The 12,225-nt window shown below is 40.6% G+C and overlaps 1 protein-coding gene across 2 annotated transcripts in view; it reads right to left on the bottom strand.

The window, feature by feature from the left end:
* Positions 1-12,225, bottom strand: part of CCDC62 (coiled-coil domain containing 62) — a 41,369-nt gene that overhangs the window by 15,517 nt on the left and 13,627 nt on the right. For both annotated transcript variants that reach the window (XM_021698531.2, XM_044920946.1), the window contains exons 7-10: positions 7,178-7,266; positions 6,725-6,840; positions 4,235-4,963; positions 1,272-1,428 (exon numbers count right to left, since the gene is read on the bottom strand). In XM_021698531.2, coding sequence (XP_021554206.1) covers positions 1,272-1,428; positions 4,235-4,963; positions 6,725-6,840; positions 7,178-7,266 — 1,091 coding nt within the window. The remainder of the gene's footprint in view (positions 1-1,271; positions 1,429-4,234; positions 4,964-6,724; positions 6,841-7,177; positions 7,267-12,225) is intronic.

Genomic DNA, 12,225 nt, shown 5'->3' with positions numbered 1-12,225 from the left:
GACAAAGCAAAACAAAGATCTGAACTCAGATCAATTTCAAAGCCCATTATCTTCCCCCCAAATAACACCAAAAGTAATTAAGTTCACTTGAACTTATTTTCTCTGTGAAAGAGCTGCAATGAAGATCCCATTTATGGTGAAGATACTGACTGGCTCATCCATAATAGTGACAATGTAGTAACAACCTCACTGACCATCAGGAGGAGTGTATTCAAATCAATGGACTACACATCAATCAAAAATCAAAATGAAGAGACTAAGTCTTCAAGTATGGGCATGGATAAATGTCACAAAATATTCACAAAGTTGGAAAAAATCATATTGCAAAAGGATAAAGACAGTGTTTTACCACTGATGTACATTTTATTTTATTTTTAAATATTTTATTTATTCGACAGAGAGAGCAAGAGAGCACAAGTAGGGGGAGCAGCAGAGAGAGAGGGAGAAGCAGGCTCCCCGCTGAGCAGGGAGCCTGACAATGTGGGACTTGATCCCAGGACCCCGAGATCATGACCTGAGCCAACAGCAGACGCCTAACCAACTGAGCCACCCAGGCGCCCTTATTATTATTTTTTTTAGATTTATTTAAGAGAGAGAGCACATGTGAGTGTGCAAGAGCAGGGGGAGGGGCAGAAGGAAAGAATCTCAGACTCCCCCGCTGAGTGTGGGGCTCAATCCCAGGACCCTGAGATCACGACGTGAGCCAAAATCAAGACTGGGGTGCTTAACTGACTGAGCCACCCAGGCGCCCCCATTTATGTACATTTTAAACATAAAACAACATTATGTAGTGCTTAAATATATATTTTTACATAGGTAAAAGTGTAAGAACAAGCATGAATGCAACTTCAGGATAGTGATTAACTGGTGGGGGGGCTGGGGCATGGGGAGAATGGTGCATGGGACTCACACTTTATCTGTAACATTTTATTTCTCCAACAAGAAAAATAAAGCAAATATGGCAAATGTAAACATGTTAAATCTGAATGTAGGTGCACACTGCTAGTTATAGCCTTCAATATATATATACATGTATGTATATATATATCTACCAATCACCTGGAGGGCCTGAGGGACATTTTAACTAGACTTAACCTATAGGAGAATATTTTAAGGAAATTCTGACTTCGGTTAAATGACGTAATTAAAATAAAAAAACTGAAGAATGACCAAAATTAAGCTCACTAAAAGCAGTACTACAGAAGAATTAAAAGTATGTTGGGGAGAAGTTTTGCTTGAATAAACTGGGTATTTCTAAGCAAAACACAAACCTTGTCAGTGGATAATGGTGCCTCTTTGTTTAATAACAAAATCTTAGGTGAGTTCTTTGTATCAGAAGAGGGCTCTGTCTCTATTAATTTCTCATCCTCTCTTGTGGCAGATTTTGAAGAACCCAAACAGTGGGAATGCTGGATGGCAATTAGCTCACTATAAATAATAAAACCAAACAGAAACAGACAACTTTATTAAAACAGTATCAAACATATTATCACCCATAGTCTTATACTTAAAAGTATCTCAACAGGACCCCCCCCCCAAAAAAGTTGTTTTTCTTTTTAATGAAGAAGCTCAAGTTTGAGTAGAACATTATAGATTTGAATGGAATACTTGAGTGGAATATTATAAATTAATGCATATACTCTGCAGTAAGAATTAAATCAAAATTTCTTAGTGCAAGGGTTAACAACAGAACAGAGAATTTCCCTCCCCCTTCCAAAAACAAGAAAACAAAAAAAGAAGGTTCAAGGGACGGGATCATCCAAAAGGGAGGAAAAAACTTGTGAAAATTTTGGGTTTTTGGTTTCTGAAGTTGATTTTTGTTAATGGTTTTTAAAAGTCCTTTTGTGAAAGTAGAACAGCATTGTCAGCTATTAATTCTTTTGTAAGTCCTCAGTATTAGAGAAGAGACACATGCAGCCACGCGTCTGGTATGTTCTTAAAGTGTGGGCTCAGAGCGGAGTGAACTGCAAAAGCTGTTCTGGAACAGACCAGAGGCACTGGAGCCTCCTCCTCCCACGTTCCCCGCACCTGAAGGAGAACAGGCTGCCGCGGCTTCTCCCTCTACAGCTAGAGCCCTATTTGCCATACGGAATGGTGGTCTGATAATAGAGCAGGTACACAGTAAGTTCTTATAATCTAAGGAAAACTAGGAAAACATAATTATCTTTTCTGTTTAATCACGTGTTTGGCATGTGCCGTCTCGGCATGCACCTCTGCCCACAGCACAGGTCGTTTGGGTTATTTCAAGCCAGGGAGGTCAAAAGGGTCTTGAAACAAAACTCCAAATTTATTTATTTATTTATTTATTTATTTATTTTAATGTTTTTTTTATTTATTTATTCATGAGAGTCAGAGAGAGAGAGAGAGGCAGAGGCAGAGGCAGAGGGAGAAGCAGGCTCCCCGCCTAGCAGGGAGCCCGATGCGGGACTTGATCCCAGGACCCCGGGATCGTGACCTGAGCTGAAGGCAGACGCTTAACCATCTGAGCCACCCAGGCACCCAAAACTCCAAATTTAAATTTGAATTTCTTTCCTATGTTAAATTTTTTTTTTTTTTTAAAGATTTTATTTATTTGAGAGAGAGAATGAGAGAGACAGAGAGCACATGAGAGGGGGGAGGGTCAGAGGCAGAAGCAGGCTCCCTGCCGAGCAGGGAGCCCGATGCGGGACTCGATCCTGGGACTCCAGGATCATGACCTGAGCTGAAGGCAGTCGCTTAACCAACTGAGCCACCCAGGCGCCCTCCTATGTTAAATTTAAGATAGGTCCAATATGCTCTTAAAACTAACATAAAGTTTTCCCTTAATATATGTGTGTTGTTTGTTCATTAGTGAACAATGTGCAGCTGTGCCCTATTGATACTTGCAATTATTTTTTTTTAAGATTTTATTTATTTAATTGACAGAGAGAGAGAGAGACAGCGAGAGAGGAAACACAAGCAGGGGGAGTGGGAGAGGGAGAAGCAGGCTTCCCGCGGAGCAGGGAGCCCGACACGGGCCTCGATCCCAGGACCCTGGGATCGTGACCTGAGCCGAAGGCAGACGCTTAACGACTGAGCCACCCAGGCGCCCCGATACTTGCAATTGTTTAAAGAAAATCTTTAATATGAATAGATAACATTTAGTGGGACAACCATTTTTTTTAAAGTTCAGAACTGACAGAATAACTATCTGTATGATTTTTAAATGACTCAGGCTCCTCAAAGGGCCAAAGAAAAATCCAAATAATGAAAATACCAGAAAGAAATTTTTATCATAAGTCCTAGGAAAGTCAGTGTGATGATTAAAATAAGGCTCTCAATATAGCAACTTTGTCCTTTCTGTAATTTAAGATCCAAGGGCTAGCTTTTATTTAAAAATAGCAAATATTATTATAGCGCCCCTCAACCACAAGAGTTAGCAATTCTAACAATAAGACGAGACTGAATAATGCAGCATATGCTAATAACTAATCCATTTTCTCCTCTTAAAAAAACTATTAACTTTTACCAGCTTGTTACGTAAAAAAATTTTTTTTCTTGCATGATTTTAAAAAATAAGAAAGTTTGGGGGGGGCGCCTGGGTGGCTCAATCAGTTAGGCATCTGCCTTCGGCTCAAATCATGGTCCCAGGGTCCTGGGATCAAGCCCCACATCCGGCTCCATGCTCAGCGGGGAGCCTGATTCTCCCTCTCCCATTCCCCCTGCTTGTGCTGTCAGATAAATAAATAAAATCTTAAAAAAAAAAAAAAAAGGAAAGAAAGTTTGGGAAATGTAAAGTGAACAGAAAGGCAGAAGCAGTTGGATATGTAAATATGCCATTGGGGTGGGGAGGTGGCCAGCAAAATTCTTATCAGGGGTCTAGGGAGTGTGATCTCTGCATAGACAGCTTATCAATTCACACTGGATCCAGGGGTGAGGAATGCCCCAGAGCAGCATTCTACTCTGTAAAGTGACCCCACTGTTAGTTTTTTTAAAAAAACTTATTTGCCCAACTCATGACAACTGGCTTTGTTTTCAAACAAAACCTTTGCCTCAGAAGCTGTCCTAGGTACAAACTCTTCACTGGAATCTAATATGGTCTCCGCACAATCGAAAACTCAACAGCCTACGTGCTGATAAAGAGAGTACCGGGTCTGCCTCAGACACGACTTGTGTTCGCAAACACTGCTCTCCACGGAGCAGCAAGCACGCGGAGGCTACTGCAGCCCCTTCCATTTCCCAGCATCGGTGTCGCCCAGTACGAAATGTTACTAACCTCGTGGCGGAGTTGTATTTCCTTCCACCGGCACTTTCTGAACAAGTACACACAGATTTATGGCGAACAATTCTTTGCACTTTAGAAGGCTTGAAAATGCTCATCCACTCCATGTCAGACATGTGGCCTGGTGCTTCAATGATGAAGTTACTCGGGTGGCAGCACTTGGATTCATACATGTCACTCTCCCCAAGACAGGTTTCATTTTTATGGCAACAGGAGACTCCAGACCTTTCTATGTCATCCTGACTTTCAACATCCAGCTTTTCTGGTTGTCTGGAACCAGAACAGCTGGCCAGGCCCAGGTACACATTGACATCATGCCACTGTTTCTCATCAGATAACGAGGTGGATGTTTCAGAGAGTTGTTTCTCTTCATTCTGAATCCCGATCCCATTACCTTTTGGTGACTTTGCATGGATCTTGCACAATGTACTTTTGTTTTCTGATTCGATCTGCATTTTTCCTCCCAGAGACCAAGACTTTTGCTTCTCCAGTACGTCTTTTGTAAACAGAGATGAGATAGCAATTACACCTTTTTCCCCAAATGAAGTATTACCCTGTCGTTTCTTCTCTTTGCACAGATCACAAGGGCTCCTGTCTGACCGATTTTGCTGAATCAACGTGGTCTCAAATTTTGGATCTTTAACCAATGACTTCTGATTTTTCTCCCTCTTAATATCGACTTTTGGGCGGTGATTCTCAAGGTCTGACAAACACATGTCTCTGCTGTGGTGGCATTACAAAAAACAGAAGTTATAAGATACACTTGATACTGTCACTTTAGATATTTCACCTAAAGCTTATTCGTTGAGCTAAATCCTATTAAGACCCATCTGTCTGAAATGAAAACATAAGGGAGAATGTGTATTCTTTCTTCAGAGCCTGATTTCAGCCCAACTTTAACGAAGTCTCTCTGACCAGCAAGCCCACATGCTCACTTTCCCCTTCCCATCCTCAACTCCCACCGTGCTTACTGCCAATACCGCAGTCCTCGTTTTACTGTGTGTATGATCTACTTAATCAGGCAGCGAACTTCCTATTATAACTATATTGTTCACTCACTCTCATGCACATATCCTGTCTTTCAATAGACTCCTAAGTTTCTTAATATGTAGAGGCATTTTTAATCCTCCTGGCACTTTAGGATAGCCTTTCCCAAACATTAAGTGTTCTGTAAATACTTGATTGATCTGTTATTTCCTCTTCCTAATTCTGTTAGTTTCACAGTAAACAGAGGTAAAGCCAGGACTGAAAGGGGACAGAGACTCAAGGAACAGAGACACAGTGGGAAGATACAGCATTCACGGCCATCCCAGTTATCTGCTGGATATTTATATGGCGACATACTGAAAGCTGGTCTAAAGTAAGAATGACAGGTGTGCATAAAATGAAAATATATACAAACATGATAAACCTTTTCATAAACTGTCTTCAGGTATTTGGACATGGAGAGTTCGGAGCCCTCAGAAAACTCAACCCCCACCTCCTGGAAGAGCACAGGCCATTCCACACTCTTAAAGAACAGCCTCACTCATCTAGCCCAAGTGTCTCCCAGGGGCAACCAAGTACAGAGAAGGGAATAGCCAATACGGTAGGGGCTTTGGCCTGTGAGAGCACTCCGGGCCGGTGTGGTGTGAACCAGCAGTGGCAGCAGCCAGGGCACAAAGCAAGAGTGTAACACCCCCAGCAGAAGGCCTGGAAAGAAAAGCAAAGCCGGCACAGCAGTCACTCTGTGTGTAGCAAGAGCTGCTCCTTCCAACGGTTCCTGCAACTACTAACTGCCAGGCCAAGGAGCCGCACGGTCACACCTGGTGGCCAGGAACTTCCCTAATTCCTGTTCCCATTCATGACTCCTTGTCACACTTCTGTGTGGAAAAGTAGACTAAATTTAACTGTGGGACAGTTATATGCCTATTAAATTAAACCACACCTCATATATTTATATTTTAACTTTACAAAACCAATTTAGTTCACACACTGATTATAGGTACGAAAAGGTGTCTCCTTCTATTAACAAGGAAAATCCAGCTAAAAGCAGAGATCACCCTCAGCTAGCTGAACAACTACTACAGTTATTTATACCATTCGTTCGTGTTTTTTTCTTTTAGGCAACTACCATATCCTATGTATCTTTATTTCCCCATTCCCAGCCCAGTGAGTGCTAAACACTAAACTCTGAGTCCGCATGAAAGAGTAAATGACTCACCTCTGGTTTCTACTTGAGCTCAAAGTCTTATACACAACAGACACACAAATAAGGCTAATGAATTTCTTTTACCAAGTGGCTAAATCAGGATCAGGCCTAAAATTCTAAGATCAGGTCTCATTACAACCCAGGATTATAACAACAATTACTAGCTCATATTTATTGACTCCCTACCATATAGGAAATGATAGTAGATACCGGCCCATAGTAAGTACTTCATAAATAGACTGAATGATAAAATAAAATACAAGATCATACTAATAGCATCTTGCTAAGATTACCTGGACTCCAGAACCTTTGATTCCTCCATCTTTGAGTCATATATCTGTATTAATTCCTGAGAATTTTCCACATTAAAATTAAGAAACTGCAGATCACTCTGTTGTTTTACATAAATCTGCCGTAGATATTGATAAATCAATAAGATGTGACAACAAAACTATAATGAGCCAACATTCCAATGCTAAAACAGATCAGTGATAGAGAAATATGCTAAATATGTTTGCTTTTATTTTTCCTATGTTAGCACTCAGATTTGTTAGTATAACTAGTTTCCAAACCTTTCATTACCATAAGCAAGATCCTATCAGCTCTGCTAAATATGACATACCTTTAATGTAGTTAGGATTCCAAAAGCACCATAAACAAAAATCGACAGACACACACTTTTCCACATTTGATGTTTGTTTATAAATGCTTCCCAAATAGTAAGAACAGTATAACTGGGGACATACCTGTCTCAGATTATGCAGTTCTGCATTTGTACGTTCTTGCTTTGACTTTGCAATATCAAGTAACTCATCTTTCCTTTTTTCTCTCTCTGCTATTTAAGAACAAATATTATTAAAATATTTTTCATCAGCCATATCAACACAAACCTTTTCATTTCCAAAAATTTAGTGTTCCAGTAACTTGTTTTCCCCTTGTTCCTGAACTTAAAATTTGCAAAATGCATGGCTGGGAAGAGCTTTAATCTGTGATTCGGACTAGATCGTTCACCAAATCTGAAAATTTTCACAATATAATTAATGGTGAGTCAAAAAAGGATTCAGAATTGTATCAACTGTATGATCAAATCACACTGTATGTTTGTATACACAAACACACAGGAAAAGTCTGAGAGCAAATACACATAAGTATTTAAAAAAGCTTTTTTGGATGGGAGGATTAATGACAATTGTTTTCCTCTCTGTTTTTAAGGCGGGGGGCATGACAAAATACATATTACTTTTTAAATTTTTTTCACATTACATGAGTAACTTATGAATGCATTTGCATTGTAAAAACCCAAACAACATATTACCTCTATCAACAGAAAAAAAAATTAACATTACAAGGTATAAAAAAATGAATCATGATTTTTACCAGTATGCAAGTGAGTCTGATACAATCTCACAATCAGGCCCTTCCTATATATTGTCACTGACCAAAGACCAAAGATACTTGTGTTTATGAAGTGCCCGCATAGCAGATAAACTTGCCCAGCATTCCTTTAAAGATTTTCTACTTCTTGGGTGCCTGGGTGGCTCAGCTGGTTAAGCAACTGCCTTCAACTCAGGTCGTGATCCTGGAGTCCAAGGATCGAGTCCCACATCGGGCTCCCCGCTCAGTGGGGAGTCTGCTTCTCCCTCCGACCCTCCCCCCTCTCATGCTCTCTCAAATAAATACATAAAATCTTTAAAAAAAAAAAAAAAGATCTTCTACTTCTTGAAAACTCTTCACCTGATAGGTAATTAAGATTCCGAATTCTCTTGAATACACATAGTTATATACTCAATTTTTCTCAGTGCAAAAAGACAGCAAAGAGATAATTTTTTTTTTTTTAATCTTCATTATTTTACAAAGACCATCAACACTTTGCTGAAACATGGACACGCCACTAACTAGAGTTAGGGCACAAGAAAGCCATATTCTAAAAACAGTTTCAGAACTTGGTAAATGAGGGGCACCAGGGTTGCTCAGTTGTTAAGCGTCTGCCTTCGGCTCAGGTCATGATCCCAGTGTCCTGGGATCAAGCCCCGCGTCGGGCTCCCTGCTCCGGGGGAAGCCTGCTTCTCCCTCTCCCACTCCCCCTGCTTGTGTTCCTGCTCTCGCTGTGTCTCTCTCTGTCAAATAAATAAATAAAATCTTAAAAAAAAAAAAAAAAGAACTTGGTAAATGAGAACCCAGAGGAGGGAAAGAATCTAAAGTGCTGTACAGGGACGCCTGGGTGGCTCAGTCGTTAAGCTTCTGCCTTCAGCTCAGGTCATGGTCCTGGGGTCCTGGGATTGAGCCCCACATTGTGCTCCCTGCTTGGCAGGAAGCCTGCTTCTCCCTCTCCCACTCCCCACCCCCCTCTCGCTGCGTCTCTCTCTGTCAAATATATGAATAAAATCTTCAAAAAAAAAAATAAATAAAATAAAGTGCTGTACAAGGGCTAATATCAGAAAAAAAACATTAATATTATTCTTTAGGAGAAATAAAGTGATTCACACAGAAGTGAGAAATCAACAATAAATGCTTAAGAAAAACATCAGTATCAGGAGCCTGGGTGGCTCAGTCGTTAAGCGTCTGCCTTCAGCTCAGGTCATGATCCCAGGGTCCTGGGATCGAGTCCCACATCGGGCTCCCGCCTCGGCGGGAAGCCTGCTCTCCCTCTCCCACTCCCGCTGCTTGTGCTCCTGCTTTCGCTATCTCTGTCTCTGCCAAATAAATAAATAGATAAATAGTCTTTAAAAAAAAAAGAAAAAGAAAAACATCAGTATCTTTATAACAAGTTCATGCTAAATGTATAAAATAACCCTCTACATGAATCAATTTTAAGTAAATCTGATGCAATCTAAATAAAAATTTGTATCTATGGTTCTTTCATAAAACACTTTTTTTACAGGTCATTTTCCTCATGGATGAAAAAGGATAAAAATTTTTATTATCACTTCACATATGGACATCGCATAAAACACTTAAGGACAGGGTGCCTGGGTGGCTCAGTTGGTTAAGCGACTGCCTTCGGCTCAGGTCATGATCCTGGAGTTCCAGGATCGAGTCCCGCATCGGGCTCCCTGCTCGGCAGGGAGTCTGCTTCTCTCTCTGAACCTCCCTCCTCTCATGCTCTCTATCTCATTCTCTCTCTCAAATAAATAAATAAATAAATAAATAATCTAAAAAAAAAAAAAAACACTTAAGGACAAAGGCATGCACTTTACTATAGACTGCAACTCCACTGGACCGCTGTTCTGCAGTGTTTGTCCGTGGTCAGGGGACCAAGGAGAGGAAAGAGTGACAGGGGTCTACGCACAGCACCCTCTCTCCTCCCCAACATGGTTCATGCTCAGCCCTTCAAATGCGGGTCTGTAGTATCACCTCGCTTTCAAAGGTAATCCTTGTGCACAAAATCGAAAATGTGAAGACAAGCACAGTGGCCAGGTTTAAACTACTACGTCTTTTCTATTCAAATTTTTTTTTTTTAAAGATTTTTTATTTATTTATTTGACAGAGAGATAGAGAGCACAAGTAGGCAGAGAGGCAGGCAGAGGGAGAGGGAGAAGCAGGCTCTCCACTGAGCAAGGAGCCTGATGCGGGGCTCGATCCCAGGACCCTGGGATCATGACCTGAGCCGAAGGCAGCCGTTTAACCGACTGAGCCACCCAGGCGCCCCCCTCAATTTTGAATTTATTTCTTTGCATTACATGAGTCAATACCATAATGAAAGCATATAAATGTAATGGATTTGCATTATTTATGCAGAATTGCATCTAGCTTATGAATTCGATCATAAGCACAAAGAAAAAAAAATAAAAGGAATCACAGCTACTTTAACAGTAGAAGCAATGCCCACAAGGCATCTGTGACTCTTTCTTGATCTCACTTCCAACCCCTTCTCGTATTAACAGCACTGTGACATGCTGGGTGCAAATCCTAGTGTGTAGAGATACTTGTTTTGAATTCAGTATGGCCCCTAAACAAAAGCCAACTACTTTATTTGGAGTTCAAGGATAATTTGTTTATTTTTTAAAGATTTTATTTTTAAGTAATCTCTACACCCCACGTGGGGCTCAAACTCATGACCCCGAGATCAAGAATCATACACTCCACCCACAGAGCCAGGCAGGCACCCCTCAAGGGTAATTTTAAATATATCTGAATTTTGCCTTAATCCCTGACTTTAGAATAATCTATTATTGCATAGGAAGCAACTCCACTGGAAATATGTTTTCCTAGATGAGATACTTTTCTACATGGCTGGGTTTAGCTGAGAGACCCAAGTGGAGTGGGTCCACCTATTTTCACAAAGTGGTCACAGAAAACAAAGAGGTATTGGACTCCGCTGATCACTGCCTGAGCAAGGAGCCTAAACAAGACAGCACAGGGGAAAGGGGCCTGGAAGTCTGCAGCTGCCACAGTCTGGCCAAGGCTCTGCCTTTTACGGCCTGGGAGAACTGAGGCAATCACTCAATCCCATGAGGCCTCATTTACAGGACCGTCAGGACCCCAGAAATGTGAACTGGTATCCTCACTTTAATTGCAAACTTCTTATAAGCAGTATGTACAAACAAATGAAACATGTCTCTAAGCTTATGTGAAGAACTTCATCTTCAATGAGAGGGAAAAAGTTCTGAACTTAACATAAAAGTGTAATTTTAAGACATCTTCCAGCTTCAAATAAAATATGTACATTTTTAGCCAGAGCACCTGGCAGCATATTATCATGTTAAGCCTTTTAAAATTATTTTTAGGCTTAATTCACTTTTATAATTTAAACATACAAAAACTGTTTTGAGACAGTGGTATGAGTAGAAAAGGTGTTTAAGAAATAAGCTTAGGGGGTGCCTGGGTGGCTCAGTGTTCAACTCTTGGTTTCAGCTTGGGTCATTATCTCATGGGTTGTGGGACTGAGCCCCTCGTGGGGCTCCGATCCCAACAGGGAGTGTGCTTGAAGATTCTCTCCCTCTGCCCCTCCCCTGACTCGTGTGCTCACTCTCTCTCAAATAAATAAATCTTAAAAAAAAAAAAAAGGAAATCAGCTTAGGAAATGACAAAAAAAATATTTCACAGAATGGATTTTTTTTTTTAAGATTTATTTGAGAGAAAGACAGAGAGCGTGACCACAAAAAGGAGGAGCGACAGGGAGAGGGAGAAGCAGGCTCCCTGCAGAGCAGGGAACCTGATGCAGAGCTCGATCCCAGAACCCTGGGATCATGACCTGAGTTGAAGGCAGACGCTTAACCGACTGAGCCACCCAGGCGTCCCAAGCCTAAAAATAAATGGATTTTCTGTGGGCCTAGGAGTTTCTTAGCAACTAGCAGAGTTCCTGGCACACAAAAGATGATCCAAAGATTGTTTGTAAATCAACTGTAAAGCTTCAAATATACATATATATTTTTATATATATTTACATATGTATTTTTATTAATAGATTAACTTTGAGAGAGCAATCCTAGAAATAACAGAAATAGTGACCTCTAATGGTAGAAAACTGTATTTTCCCCATCCTTATCATATGACATGAAAATTAAGAATTCCATTTTATGTGAAAAAATATTAATGCATTTTGCCCTTTAGCTTATAGAAATGTATTCTCCTCCTAGAAGAAAGGGAATTGAGGGTATATATAACTAGACCCCAAAAATGTCAATTTATTTAATTCTGTTTGGAACTTCACCTCCAAGTCTATGATTTTCCTCATACTAAATACAAAGCCTAATAAAATTTGGCTGGCAGGGACAGAGATAAGATCTATACATCAGTGATTCTCAACCAGGAACAGAGAGGGAGAGGTCTGAACTAGTGGAAACTAGTGGGG

Source organism: Neomonachus schauinslandi, chromosome 14, assembly GCF_002201575.2.
Source record: "Neomonachus schauinslandi chromosome 14, ASM220157v2, whole genome shotgun sequence".
In the NCBI taxonomy this organism is placed as follows: domain Eukaryota; kingdom Metazoa; phylum Chordata; class Mammalia; order Carnivora; family Phocidae; genus Neomonachus; species Neomonachus schauinslandi.
This window is presented reverse-complemented; position numbering and strand designations above follow the sequence as displayed.